The following is a 14,732-nucleotide window of genomic DNA, read 5'->3' on the forward strand; positions in this document are numbered from 1 at the left end:
GCTCTGGGAAACAGCCAATCGAGGTGTTTACAACAAGGTGCGGTTTGTGTCGCTTTACTTTCTGGTCTAAAACGAACGACCGCGTAAAAAGAAAAAAAAAGAAGAAAGAGAGAACGAAAACCACCTTCAAAATACGGCCCCAAATATTAGGTGGAACAAAGTTTGAGAGCGCTGCAATCGCTGCACGCAGCGCATTTAGACGTGGTATTTCGCGGACTCCCTTTCTATGGTTGAGTGCGATTAATTTCCGACTGGGAATATTGGTATCTATAAGTATCCATGGAGATACGATATTAATGAGCATTCTTCTTCGTACGCCGTCGTGACAGCGGCCGCTTAGTCTTTGTGAACTTTCAATTGCATCGAAGAGGAAACATTCGCTTTTTCAGGTGTCGGAATTAGAATAATCTTGGACGTCATGGTATTTTCGATGTAAGATGCTTTGGTGTAGGAGGGGGGGGGGGGGGGGATATTATCACGATCCCTACCTTTATCGGTTTTGGGTACACAAGTACGTTGGATACAATGGCACGTACGTGAGGATTCGCCGTATATTGGGGCACGGGCAAGCAGGCAAATTCCCTAGCGCTTGGATACATGTAAAATACCCTTGTTGCTATGTGCAGATGTTGGCGCACTTCAGTGAAACCACAGGTGTTCCACGCGCAAAACATGCCAGAGTTTGTTTCACGCGTCCCTGATGAGCGTACAAACAGATGACGAGCTATTCCGAGCATCAAAACACATATTGTGAAGCCATTTCGTGGGCAGCTGAAAATTCAGCGAAATCCCATTAACTCTTTCGGACCCTTTTCCGACGGCGCAGCAAACGTCTATACTTTTACGCTGAATCTGTCACATGTGGTCGTGGACTCCCAGAAACCTCGCGAGGAACAACACGTGCTTCGAGTGATCATGTACGATCCCGATGAATATACAGGGTGTTTTTTTTTAATGGGGACACATTTTTAATGAAAAAGCTATTGGGGCTATCGCCATGCTATTTTCACTTCTATCATCTCTGGGCCGGTGGATGTTCTTGACCATATGTTGCTCAACCGTCAAGTGACTAATTACCTAAAAATCGTTAATTAACATTTTAATTATAAAAGCTACGAAGTTGTCCCAGTGGGAACATCTGTTCCTTTCGGTGACCTGATATCGTAGCCGTTTTCAGAAACTAACGGGCAAAAAATGGGAGAAGTCTAGCACTCGCAAGCAGAGAGTCGCCGAACCTAAACCCGAACCGGACCGTTAAACGTTTCGGTTCGGCGAAAAGGGTTCGGATCCGGTTCAGGTCCAGAAGGCAATTATAATGGTTCAAACCGGTTCTTTCCAAACGGTTCGGTTCCCGAACCGGTTCAGGATCGATGGGTGCGAATGAAGCACAACATTCAGGTTAAAAGAAGCTTCCGTGTGTGTGTGTGTTACAGTGTTTGAAGTGGGCAGGAAGGCGTCAGTGGTCGTTCATGATTTTGAAAGAGTTTGTGCGACATGAAAGACAAGATTAGTAGCGGTTACAAGAAGAGCATACCCATGAATTACTGGTTTGGGTTGACTTTCCCCGCACGTAGCTCAGGTCGCGGGGTTGTTAGCGGAATCTCACAAGGAATATCTGTCAACCAAGCCTGCTACCTTGGCCTAAGTCATTTAAGCAATTGAAATTATTCGTTACCAGTCAGGATCGCGAATACACGTTAATCAAATAACGACGCTTCATGGTATATAGTTGGATTGGAATGGTGCGGTCGTGAGCTCGGGGACTTTATGTGTAAAGGGCACATTATTGTGTCAGCACTGACCGCCGCCGTGCTCGGCGTTAGCGTGAAGTGTCTGTGGAACAAAGACAAAGCAAGTGCAAACAGAGAGTTCGACTCATTTTAGACCCACTGGCGAGTTTTAGATACTGTGTCGGTATGGACGTTTTTGCTTCTTTTATTTTAAATCCACAAAGAAAGCCAACTTGGCATGTTCTTTTCATTCTGACCAGCATGAGTGTGGCTGTTGCTTTACTTTCTAGTACCCTAGGCACGCGGCAAACTTAATGCTTTAAACGGAATGACAGTAACTTCACCTCCTGAGCAACCATCGTCCCGAATGACTGCGTTTTTTCAACACGCCCCTGCTTTCAACAAGCCAGGAGAGAACGACGCCACACAAGATTATAATTGGTGAGGAGGTGAACTTACCGCCATTCCGTTATATTAAGTGTGGCTAGCGTATAAGGGGCTTATGTAAGTTCACACGCGCACACGTTGGGAATTATGCTGCAGCGTTGTATACACGAATACGTGCTAGAGCTGAGCTCAGGTAGTTTGCTTTCGCAATGCATTACGTGCAAGAGAACAGAAGAAAAAAAAGGAAAAAACGAAGGGGAGAATATATGAAAGACCGAAGGTCGCACAGCCGACGACATATACGTCGGTTGGCCAGCGTATTGGTATTTATATACAGGATGCCTGCGATAACGGTAGAGATGATCTCGAAGACTTAGCGCTGTCAAAGAAAAACTGACAGGTTTTTGTTGCAAACGGACTCATCTTGAAATGCAGCGCCAGGACACCCTGTGTATAGCTGACTCTGACTATAGTATATTATTATAATATGTCTCTTAATGACTACTACCCAAAACTGTCCCTAATGTCCTGTTGACCATTAATTCTTATATATATTTATGTGTATGTCTTAGACGTTAATAGTCCTGGCAGTTTTCAGTTACTATCTGTTGCTATTTAGTGACTCGAGAAGATCCAAATCATCAGGGCACGACTTTTTCGGCGAGAAAGACGATGTCTACGAAGCTAATAAATGAAGAAAAAAATACGAAAAATAGCTTTTGTGTTCATGTACAACATCCAAAGTTTCACACTTAATTCCGTGCGAACCGTTATTTCAACCGGAAACCGGTATTTTTTTACCGGTTTAGTTCCGGTTCAGCTCCAAGATGGCGTCGACTCTTTCGGTTCGGTTCAGTTCCGGTTCAGCCAAAAATAACGGTTAATAACGGTTTTCGGTTCGGGTTCGGGTTCGGATCGACTCTCTGCTCGCAAGTGAATAAGATAAGTATTTAAAGAAGAGATTGAAACATTTATTTTACTGCAAAACAAGCTTTCGGACGGAGTCCGTCCTTCATCAGGTGCGATACATTGAACACTTGGGAGAGATATTTATACTAATGTACATCAGAGAAAGGGGACAAAGAAGGTGGTGAGGAGGAAATACAAATTCTTATTAGAGAGGACTGAGGGCGCGAAAAAGAAAATACTAAAGAAGGCGATGTACAGTAGGAGTGTTACCGGACACAAAAACCGTTGAGAGATCTCAGGTGAGCGAACATGGTAAAGAAGACGGACGGAAGAAACATTACACTTCTGGTGTTTGAGAAAAGATAAACAATGGCAGCACTCGTGTTTAGCCTGCATTCTAACGTAAAGAAGCTGAGAAAAGGCTCTCGGTTATTAGGAGTTTTGCAAAAGTGGTACATTCCTCAAATTGATTTTAAAAAATGAATGAAAAAGTAATAAGCAAAGAAAAAATAAAATCTAGAGGGATTGTAACACGTCTGTTGAGAACACAAGGTATACTATGTATCACAGTTTAAAGACAGAGGGCCCAGGAGCCAGGAGTTCGTTAAAAAGGGGGGATGCATTATACAATACTAAAGGGGATTGCTTCAGGTGGTCAAATGACCTATACACACGTGGTCTTCTGCAGTGCGTGAAAAACGGGTCAAGAGTTTTTATGTTTAGCAGACGGGCAATGTTTTGGGACCTTCGGGGAAATCGGGGAAACAAGATGATAAAGTGGCCCAGAAAAAACATTGACACCATGGGGAGTCAAGGACTGGAATCTCGCAATTAAAAATGACTCTCGGTTTTTGCGTTTGTTGTTGTCAGGAAAGCCCGATTCTAATATGATGAACTTTGAGTGTGTGTTCAGGTCGTGCTCAGGAAGGTTAAAATGCATTGGAAACAGGAGTTGGTGGCTGACGAACAATCTATCCTTTGTGTCCGTAAAAACGTTATCGCATGGAATTAGACGTTTCTCCGACGTACTGAAAGTGGCATTTGGTGCAGAACATTATGTAGCATATACTATATGAATTACAGTTGAGAGAGCGTTTTATTTTAAAAGTGAAGTTGTTTTTGTAGCTATCAATCTGTGTACACGAAACAATAAATGTACAGGTCTGGCATCGTGTTTTGCCACATGGAGCACAACTTGGGGGTTGCTGGTGAATCTTTGACGATACGAGTAGGTTCTCCGTTGATGACGATGTTGACGTACCTCGAGCGAGCTGCCCTTCAGAGCTCCCAGAAATGCGGCATCACACGCCCGTGCTACGGCATTCACCGATTTTCTTTTATTCGACGCCGCTTGGCATACGCGAGCGAAGTGTCCGTTTTCGTTGCAGAAAAAAACATTTGGAGTTCCTTGCAGGCAGACAGACATCTTGTGGGGGGGACCACCGCAGTATGCACAATTCCGCAGGTTGAGCTGACGGTCCTTGGCGTACTTGGGAGGCACAGGCTTGCCAGAAGGCCTGTGGCAACGGCATCGACATCCGTAGTCGTGTTGATTTCACCCGACGGAACAGTATCATACCGACGAAGTTCGTGCTGTTGGCGACGCAACGTCTCCCTCTGACGCGCAAGCTTCAGTGCTACAGCCAAAGTCACCTTATCGTCCAGGTACATTCTCGGACAGACTTTTGTCGTGGAGGCCGGGGATGAAACGTTCGGGAATCATCCTCGGAATTCTGAAGTCTCACCTCTGTGCCAAGGTTCGCAGTGGAGTGGCGAACAGATCCACAGATTCGTCTTTTACCTGAATACTTGAGTGGAAGCATGCGCTTTCATAAACAAGATTCTCGGCCTCAAGGAAGTGTTTCTCGAACTTCCTCTTCCCGCGCTGCAGTAGTCCTTCTTGCTGTCGCCATCCAGTTCGAAGGTGTTGAGAATGTTCCTTGCTTCTCAACCTATGGTAGGTTGTAGTTCGTTACCGGGACCACTCGTTTTTAAAAATTTGTGAAAGCGTTTGAAAGGTACATATTGCATAGAAGTGAAAGAAGTTCATATACTGAATCTAAAAATGTAAGAATTATAAAATGCTGTGGACTAGAAGTTTTTTTATAGGCATTTCAACAACCCCATCTGATTCACTTTTAACACAGGAGAAACACTGGAATGCTAAGCCTAACAGATTCGAAACTTGCAAGAGAATTGGGCTAAATTACCTCACTTTAGTGAGATTAGGTTAAGTTAGGTCCTACCGATTGGGGGGGTGCGGCCCCCCCCAACCTGTAGGCACGCCCAGGCACGCAGTAGGCGGTGCGGGCGTCGAGACTGTGCCTCCGGTTAGGTCAGAAGGTCCTCAGCCAAGATGGCGGATCGTCATCAAGAAACGGGCGATAAAATTTAATTTTTATACGTTTCACGCAATATACGACGGTTATTCCTGTTTAATTTCGTTCCTACTTTGCCCCTGCTTCAGGTAAAAACATATAATTTACCTAGTTATCTTCTTTGGTTACAAAAACGCAGTGGTCCCGGTAACGAACTATCCCTATGGTGTATAAGAGCGTGCAGACCTGGGCTTTGTCGCTGTGTTAGATGTGGGCTGACGCGTACCTGTACTGCACGAAATATTCGATCCATTCAAGCGACAGCGAAGCATCGGCGCAGCTGAACGGCAACGGTTGCTGTAGCGAGAATCCAGTCAGCACCCCAGGCGCTGACTACGAAACAATACCACTCCGATAATCCGCGTGAGCGACTCCTTCATTCGTTAAACCGGGTCAACGCCACCAGGTTCCAGCGTATAGCAATTCTGCACTCTGGGCGCAGGAGGTGGGGGAGATTTGGCTGTCGTAGCCAATGATGCGCACTAGAGTCACCAGTGCGCTTTAGTGACTCTAATGCGCACCACTGAGACAACCTGCAGCTGCCGAAGTAACCGGTTAGCCCGAACATTTCGGTGACTTCGCGGATGAATACGGCACTGGAAACGCAGTTCGTAGATAAAATGGAACATTGCAGGGTTTTGTTACTGTTTGAACTGCCTTGGGCGTTGCCGTATCAGTAAATGTTTCGAGTGCCTTCTAAACAAATGCCCAAGCGGAAGGAAGCCAGGTTTGCTCCATCCGATTCCACCGGGAACGTTCGAGGTGATACACGTGGACCACTTGGGGCCCTTTGTAAAAAGCACGAAAGGAAACCAACATCTTCTCGTAGCTGTGGATAATCTTACGAAGTTCGCCAGATTATTTCCTGCGAAGACTACTACAAGCAAGAGCGTGCTGAAGGCGTTAGAGCAACTTATTCTTGAGAGGGACCTTCCCCGAAGAATTATCAGTGACCGGGGAACCTGCTTCGCTTCTCACGAGTTTGAAGAATTTTGCCAGTCAAGGGGAGTACAGCACATTCTCAACTCGTCCAGACATTCTCAGGCAAATGGACAAGTGGAACGCGTGAACCGCGTACTTGAGCCCATCATTTCAACTGCCATCAAGAGGAGAGACCACAAGGACTGGGACGCTGAAATCCCTAGCATAGAGAGAGATTTAAACAACGCAGTATGCAAAACTACAGACAAGACACCGTTTGAAACATTGCATGGCTACTCGCTCAATTTTTATGACGGTAGACTACATCAGTTAGCGGATGAGAGGAATGACGCGACGTGGAGCGACCCAAGGAAACTGCAAAAGCAGGCCAGGGAGAAAATTTTGGAAGAACAAGAGCACATGAAAGCACACTACGACAAGCGTCACTACAGAGCCACTGAATATCAAGTAGGAGATATTGTTGTCCTACAGCGTGCTCCTGAGAAGACAGGACAACCTACGAAAACGCAACAGAAGTATCGAGGACCACTCGTCGTTACTCAGTGTATTCCAGGAGGCACGTATCGAGTGATGGATTTGAGAGAAGGCGGACGACAGCATAGGTTCGCTACTACGGCACATGTCTCGCAGATGAAACCGTGGGGACACCGCGAGGACCCTTCTATAGAAGAGGACGAATCAAACGAAAGTGATGAAGAAGAGGACGTAGAATCCCCAGCGAGTCCTCCAAGGCGGTCACCTCGGAAACGCCGAGAGACAAACACCAACGTATAAAATTGAAGAGAACTAGTACAACCTCTTGAGGACAAGAGAAGTTTCGAGGATGGCCGAATGTAGGGGATTAAACAAAACAAAAATGAAGATGTAGACGCCAGAAGGAAAAGTGAGAAGCGCCAGCCAGCTCCAGGCGAGAGAGAAAGAGACTGTAACCAGAAACCAAAGGGTATATTCTCAAGTGTATTGAGACGAAAGGGTGCGTCAGTTCATCGGTGTGAGCGGCGTTGTTCGGATTCATTCCTTTGTGTACCAAAATAGTGTATTGTGTATTGATGTGTAACACCGTTGGGAAGAAATAAACTACAGGATTACCCAACGTGTTGCTATGCGCAGATATTCCCGTACTCCACTGGAACCACATGTGTTTCACGCGGAAACATACCAGAGTTTGTTTGGCACGTACCTGAACGTACTACCTGATAACGATCTTTTCCGAGCATGTGAAACGCATGTTGCCACATGTACAACGAGCACAAGACCCTCGTGTACCTTTTGTACCCTCTATACCTATACCTCGAAGTTAGAACACAGTGAAAAGTGCGCGGCATACGTCTACTTTTACGCCGAATCAACCAGATGTAAAACAACATGTCGTGAGGAACAACAAATGGTTTGAGAGATCCTACACCTACCCGATGCATATATATACTTTGGTATGCGCAAGGGAATCATATCGATTGGTTCAACAGGTAAGCATCTTCGATGTTGCCCGTAGCGCATGGCCTATTTCGATATATTTGTCGCGATTTCTTGATTCTCCCCAGGAACTCTATCGGAAGCTCTGACACCATGTCCTGTCTTCGTACCATCTTCGTTTTCGCTCTCATCTTTGGTAAGTCGTAATCAACAGGAGAAGATTGAGCATAATCAAGGCCTCTCATATTCGTGTGGAAATCTATTCCGTGCCAATACATGCACGTTCATTCATTCCGACTTGAAAAAATAGGTTCAGGAAGCTATGAATGTAGTTCTTTTAGCGAATGCAGCTGCATGGTTTTGGCGTTTTCTTGAGCGAATCGTATTTCTATGCGAACGAGAACATTAAATTTTCCGTACATAATGGCGATCGCAAAGAGGGGGTGGGACGAGATCCGGCGTATTCCGCATGGTATGGCCGATGGTATGGTGGCAAAGAGGGAAAGGGCTCAAACTATAGCTAGTATATGCAGGTGCATCTATTAGTAGTACACTCTTAAAAATGAACTTCACCACATAGCACGCTCCTAGCCAACCATCACCCCGAATGACAACGTTCTTGCGCTAGATTTGTTGAAAACGGGAGGAGGAGCTTATTTTGTGCCATTATGCACGGCACAAAATAGGCTCCTCCCCCTGTTTTCAACAAATCAGGGACGAGAACGTTGTCATTCAGGATGGTGCACTCTTAAAAATGAACTTCACCGCATAGCACGCTCTTAACCAACCATCATCTCGAATGATATCGTTATCTGCCCTGATTTGATGGAAACGGGAGGCGTACGCCTTTTTTGTGACACTTATGCTGGTCATAATTGTCACAGAAAAGGCGTACGCCTCCCGTTTTTAACAAATCAAGACAGATTACGATATCATTCGAGACGATGGTTGGCTAGGAGCGTGCTATGCGGTGAAGTTCATTTTTAAGAGTGTGGTTGGCTAGGAGCGTGCTATGTGGTGAAGTTCATTTTTAAGAGTGTAGGTGCAGGGCGGTCGCCCAGAGTCGCGGCATACGTACGAGTGATGTTCCCTCTTATTTGGTCTTTATACAAGTATACTGTGATACACTTAGCTCTTGCGGCGCTGGTCCACCCGTTATATTTCTCGGGTCACGTGGTCGTGCATGTTTACTGGTTTCCCTAGGTTTATCTGATTGTGAATGTCTTAATGTAGTTACGTCTTGTAGTTAGTTATGTCTTAATGTAGTATCTATATGAGTAATAAACAACATCCCCATCCTGATTCCCCTTTTTGTTTTTTTTTTCTTTCTCCTTCCTTTTCGTTCTCCCCTTCCCCTTTTTTTCCTTTTCTTTCGGAATAGCAAGCCGGCTCTTTGCCTGGCTAACCTTTCCTTTCTTGTTTTCTTAGTACATATCCCCCCCCCCCCTCCGACCAGTAGATGACGAACAAGAAAACCGAGAGACATGAAAACAAGGGAAGACGACACAAACACTCTTTGTAATTGGGAAATGTTACTTTTTGTTGTTATTTGTGCACACGGCATCTAAACAAAGCTGCAACGGAACGAGGGAAGTAATGTTGTGGGACAAACAGGGTTAAAGAGTGGGTAGTTTGGTGTCGTATGTGTATATCGATAAAAGCCCCAGTGCTCTGCACATATTATAACGAACCATACGGAGAACAAACACGGCACTGTCTGTAGGACACGCGTCGACGCCAACGTAAACTACATTGACGGTAATAAAGCGGATGGTATATCCGCTCTCAGTTCAGCTCGAAGCCGCCTGATATCATAAGATAGTTTTTTTTCGCCTACCCTAACTAATATCCTTACCTTCCTTTTCTTAGGAATTATCCAGCGAGTTATTCATGGTGTTCCTGAACGAACCCGTTTACATCGTTCGGGCACGAGCTTCTGAACGCATTCGTACACTGCCCGTTTAAAGAAATCCCATAGCAAGTTCATTGAAAGAGATGATATTGCTCGGAAACTGAAGGTATCAACGGGTTTAGAAATCTGATCAATTGCACTATTGTCGTCTGGCCTAGAAAGGTCATTAAATACGTGAGTTGTTATCCGCTGCCTTTTTTGGTGAAGAGTCCTAAACTCTAGTAGTACCATCCTGTGGTCCGGTATGCATTCAAGAATGCGACATTCTGCTTCTCTAATAAACAATCTATTTGACACAAACATCAAATCCGATACTGCCAATGTCGTGCCCATGCGCTGTCGAAGACTCCTTAACGAGTTGCAGCAAATTGAACGAGAATGCCATATCGACGAGAACGCGGGAGCATTTATCGTTGGATATAACGCAGCAAGAGAAGACCCCTCTTGGGTCCCAGTTGGCAAGTTAAAGTCAGCAGACCCAGTTGGGCAAGTTAAAGTCACCACCAAGGATTATTGTAAGGACTGCAATTGTGTCGAGACGAACCACCACGTGCTTTTTGACTGTCGGATTGCAAGAATTTTTTGGCAATTAGCTCGGCGGCATACGAACACCATATGCCCAGTGCCCTTACATCGTCGACAGTCCTGCCACCGGATTAGCGCACTTTTAACGGCTTGCGGGGCACAGGTTCTGTGGGCAGCGCGCTGCAAAGCTGTGGCACAGCGTCTGCGCAACATCCCTGTTTTCCTATTGGTGCGGAAATTGAGAGTTAGCGTAATCGCCATCCTGCAGCAGGACCTCTTCGCGCTGCGAGGGGAAGGCTTCCGGCGTCGATGGCGTGATCATCCTTCCATTGTCATTCAGGATGCGTATGTTAGCATCGTTGGTGCACCTCCATAAATGTATAAAGGCCATCTCATATGTGCATAGCCACAGTGGCGAATATGGTCGACACGTGTATATAGTCACAGTTGTCCCATATGTACAGTCCCATAGTCATGCAACCATATATACATTGTATCTTGTGCATTATAACTAATTCCGACTAGTGTATTAGTATTAGTACCAGCGACATGGCCGAGTGGGCTATAAGGCGTCCACTCGTTGGTGGTAACCAAGGTCGTGCTGTAGACTGCGAGGTGGTGGGTTCGAATCCTACCGCCGGCTGTGCTGTCTGAGGTTTTCCCTGGGTTTTCCGAAGACTTTCCCGACGAATGTCGGCACAGTTCCCCCTGAAGTCGGCCCAGGACGCATACAAACCCCCCTGTCCCCCACTCCTACCTGCTGTCCTCTCTCCGTCTGTCCACATCTGTACGTCGCTCATAGCCACAGTTGCTTCGCGGCGCTAACACCCAATCAAAAAAAAATAGTATTAGTACTCGTAGTGTGCTCTATAGTATGAGTCGTCTAATAAATTTTCTCAAACACAGGATTATAAAAGGATGGCGGACAACGTGAGTGTTTACGTAATCAGACAGCTTATTCAGAACGGATACACTTGCAGACGGGGGCCTGGAAAACCTACCATCAACAAATTTCCAAATGCAAGGCACAACCATTTCTACATCAACAATTTCCGCAATATTCTCAATGTTTTTCTTGAAGACGATTGCAACGCATCCACCTCTAGAGGATCGATCCTTACAAAGCACACTATGGTTAGGTCGAATTTTTTCACTGTTTGCAATGCCACTGTGAAGCCAAGTTTCCGTAATAACAAGTACTATCTGGATCATGAGGCAAAAGCACACCTTCAACGTCCACTGTTTTGTTCACCATGCTTTTTGTCGCGTGTAAGATTAAAAACCCGAAATTTATCAGAACCAGTCCATTAAGCCAAGCTTTATTAGTACTGGTCGATGTTATGTGCTGTTTATCAAGTTACACCTGTTTAGCGAGGTGTACGTGATGCTCATTTGTTATTCTCTATCTGCCCATCGTGACTGGTGAGAAAATTCGACGATGTCTTCTTACATGCAAAATTTCTTTGCAAACCTCATCGGTGTGTCCATGTATCTCTAAAGGTACCGTGGCTCTTCGAGCTGAAGCTGCACCGGGGCCTCTGCCGGGAGCAGAAGGGAATGCCGTGCGCGTGCGTGAGTATATCTCAGTTCTTTTACATTACACTCTTAAAAATGAACTTCACCGCATGGCACGCTCTTAGCCAACCATCAGCTCAAATGATATCATTATCTGCCCTGATTTGTTGAAAACGGGAGGCGTACGCCTTTTCTGTGACAATTATGAACAGCATAAGTGTCACAAAAAAGGCGTACGCCTCCCGTTTTCAACAAATCAGGGCAGATAACGATATCATTTGAGCTGATGGTTGGCTAAGAGCGTGCTATGCGGTGAAGTTCATTTTTAAGAGTGTAGCTACGCTAAATGGACGCCGGCAAGACACTAAACAGGCACGATCCATGACAATTATGAACAGCATAAATGTCACAAAAAAAAAAGGCGTACGCCTCCCGTTACACGTCACACCTAACCCTTTAAATACCATGCCAATGATGAGGACGGTGCTCAGAAGAAGAACAGTCTCTGTTCGAAATACGGGCGGCTTCTGTCCTGAGGCAACTCCCTTCCTACATCTCTACCGGTTCGCTGGATTTCTACCCATCAACGTAACAATAATGTTTGTTTTCTGTTTATAAGAAGAAAAAAAAGAACACATGCGATTTTAAACCTCATTCAGTCGCCTCATATGTACGTGTTCATTGCTTACCTCAACACCTCTCTATCTTTTACTATTATTGTTCATACATAGCTGACGAGGCACTCAATATGCGCTCCTGCCTTTTGGCTGTATCACGATTCCGGCTAAGTGAATACGTGCCATAAGGTTTCAGTGCATCTGCGGCGCTGAGCGCGACGGCAAAGGGCAAATATACGTTTTTCTTTCTAGGCCGTGAATGTTCAGACGAGCATTTCCCCTTGCGCTGCAATACGGTCTGCGGGGGTACAGGAAGATGCGAAAACGAAATCTGCATATGCTTCTGACCTGCATCAGATCTGCCTCTGTCCGCAGACTAGGTAAAAGAAAATCTGATGTGCATTTGCGATGTATCATCGTGTAACTGCGGTACTCTGTCTTCACAGGTGACGTCCAGTTCACGCACGGCTTACCGGAGCACGACAAAGGGAAGAATGATCTATAACCAAGACTTGTACTTTCATAAGCAACTGTTATACTTTCGTTTACGTTGGCGATGTATCCAATAAAGTGGGTGTTTAGTTCCAGAGAATATTTACTGGTTGTCGTACTTTAACAGCTTGGTCGTTCCACGACATATGACTGAATGCTCCTGTTCCGACTATGGCAGCAGTTCGGTTCCCAAAAATATCTTTGCCATCCCCGAACGCATACTAACCCCGGGGCCACTTGGGCTCCCTGTGAGTCGGGTTTCATTCTCGTTTAATTTTATTTCATTATTTATTTATCCGTTTCTTTTTAATTATTTCTTTCTTTCTTTTTTTCTTTTTTTGCTTAGTGAAAAGGCTATAGGCAGTAGACGTGCTGCTTGGCTGACCCTTCCCCTTTTACCTTTCCTTTCTTTCTGCAAATAAGTTTATTTCCTTCGTCCCCCACTGGTTCCTCCTGTCATGTTTCCATCCGTCCACATCTTTCCATCCGTTGCTTATTGGCGCTAACGAGAAAAAAAAATCATGTATACCCTGTGCTATCTACACTCTTAAAAGTGAACTTCACCGCATAGCACGCTCCTAGCCAACCATCATCTCGAATGATATCGTTATCTGCCCTGATTTGTTGAAAACGGGAGGCGTACGCCATTTTTGTGACAATTATGGACAGCATAAGTGTCACAAAAAAGGCGTACGCCCCCAGTTTCAACAAATCAGGGCATATAACGACATCATTCGAGATGATGGTTGGCTAAGTGCGTGGTATGCGGTGAAGTTCATTTTTAAGAGTGTACTGGCATATCCTGTGTAGTAAGTACTGGACTCTCACAGTGCACAACGCTCAACTGGCCTGAACACGATTTAATTAGCAATTAGAGCTAATTGGGACACCCCACATTAATCAGCACCCTCCAGGGAGCCACCACACTAATTGGGCAAAGTCTAACTCGTGTCCAGACCAGCTGAGCGTTGTGCACTATGAGAGTCCATAAAAAAGAAAAAAATAGATAGAAATAGAGTGGAGAGAAGGAGTTTAATTGAAGATCAACGGCGCCACCTTGAAGAAAGCGGTCCGGAAAGGCCGCTGACCGTCGCTGGGCGACGGAGCACAGAGGCAGGTTGCAAAGCATCGCAGCTATGACCACCAGTTCCGGACATCCTGTGACGTCAGCTGTGACGTCATCACGGCATGTCTGGGCAAGTTAGGACAGCTCTGGGCATGCAAGGAGAAAAACACTCGTAATACAGAGGCTGGAAAAGCAAGAGTATGCAAACCATCAATAGCTAACAACAACAAAAATTAGTTACACAACAAATGAGCCCACCAGAACAGGAGCGCAGAACCATGCGACTGCTCCATCCGAGAGGCAGGCAGAAACTGACTCGTAATGGTTTTTGTCCTGTATAAACCCCGCAGCTGCACCCCCTAGCGGTTACTTTCTCAACTAATCTCACAACAAAATTATTAAGAATCACGCCAGCGCTACTCCCGGTCCCAAGGCAGAAGATGATAGAAAATGGCGGGAATGCCCGGACAACAGCAACCAGCACCCGACGTGCACGGGCACGAAAATCGCAAACAAAGCGGGAACAAAGTTGGCGAAATCATTAGTTACACAACAAATCACCTCACCACAGTAGGAGCGCAGACCGATGCGACTGCTCTCGTCAACAGCCAGGGATCAAATGACGACAGAACGAACGACCGCACGTCTTCTCCCAACGAGAGCCAGAGGTGGACTGACGTAAGCGCCACTCTACGGGTGCTACGCATGCGCGCGCTCGTAGCGCCCTCTGCGCGCTCCTACCGCCACCTGCGAGAGGCTAAGAGAGAAGAGCATTCCTGCGCCCCCTGCTGGCCGTTCTCATTGGTCGTGAGGCTAAGTGAGAAGAGCATTCCTGCGACCCCTGCT

At 45.9% G+C, this 14,732-nt stretch overlaps 2 protein-coding genes across 2 annotated transcripts; both read left to right on the forward strand.

The window, feature by feature from the left end:
* Positions 1-6,108: 6,108 nt before the first annotated feature.
* Positions 6,109-7,120, forward strand: LOC135374266 (uncharacterized protein K02A2.6-like). Its single transcript, XM_064607259.1, has 2 exons — positions 6,109-6,166; positions 6,234-7,120. The coding sequence occupies exons 1-2, from the start codon at positions 6,109-6,111 to the stop codon at positions 7,118-7,120; spliced, it is 945 nt and encodes a 314-aa protein (XP_064463329.1).
* A 508-nt stretch (positions 7,121-7,628) lies between these two features.
* LOC135374262 (uncharacterized) lies at positions 7,629-12,922 on the forward strand. Its single transcript, XM_064607254.1, has 5 exons — positions 7,629-7,812; positions 7,888-7,955; positions 11,697-11,768; positions 12,581-12,708; positions 12,775-12,922. The coding sequence occupies exons 1-5, from the start codon at positions 7,779-7,781 to the stop codon at positions 12,776-12,778; spliced, it is 306 nt and encodes a 101-aa protein (XP_064463324.1). The 5' UTR covers positions 7,629-7,778; the 3' UTR covers positions 12,779-12,922.
* Positions 12,923-14,732: the final 1,810 nt, after the last annotated feature.

The sequence above is a fragment of the Ornithodoros turicata genome, unplaced genomic scaffold, assembly GCF_037126465.1.
Source record: "Ornithodoros turicata isolate Travis unplaced genomic scaffold, ASM3712646v1 Chromosome52, whole genome shotgun sequence".
NCBI classification, from domain to species: Eukaryota; Metazoa; Arthropoda; class Arachnida; order Ixodida; family Argasidae; genus Ornithodoros; species Ornithodoros turicata.

Excerpts from the sequence above, each read along its gene's own strand:
- LOC135374262 (XM_064607254.1), top strand. The coding sequence starts at position 7,779 with ATGCGCAAGGGAATCATATCGATTGGTTCAACAG. Across the intron at positions 7,813-7,887 it reads CATATCGATTGGTTCAACAG|GAACTCTATCGGAAGCTCTG; the intron begins GTAAGCATCTTC and ends GATTCTCCCCAG. Across the intron at positions 7,956-11,696 it reads CGTTTTCGCTCTCATCTTTG|GTACCGTGGCTCTTCGAGCT; the intron begins GTAAGTCGTAAT and ends GTATCTCTAAAG.
- LOC135374266 (XM_064607259.1), top strand. The coding sequence starts at position 6,109 with ATGCCCAAGCGGAAGGAAGCCAGGTTTGCTCCATCCGATTCCACCGGG. Across the intron at positions 6,167-6,233 it reads TTCCACCGGGAACGTTCGAG|CTGTGGATAATCTTACGAAG; the intron begins GTGATACACGTG and ends ATCTTCTCGTAG.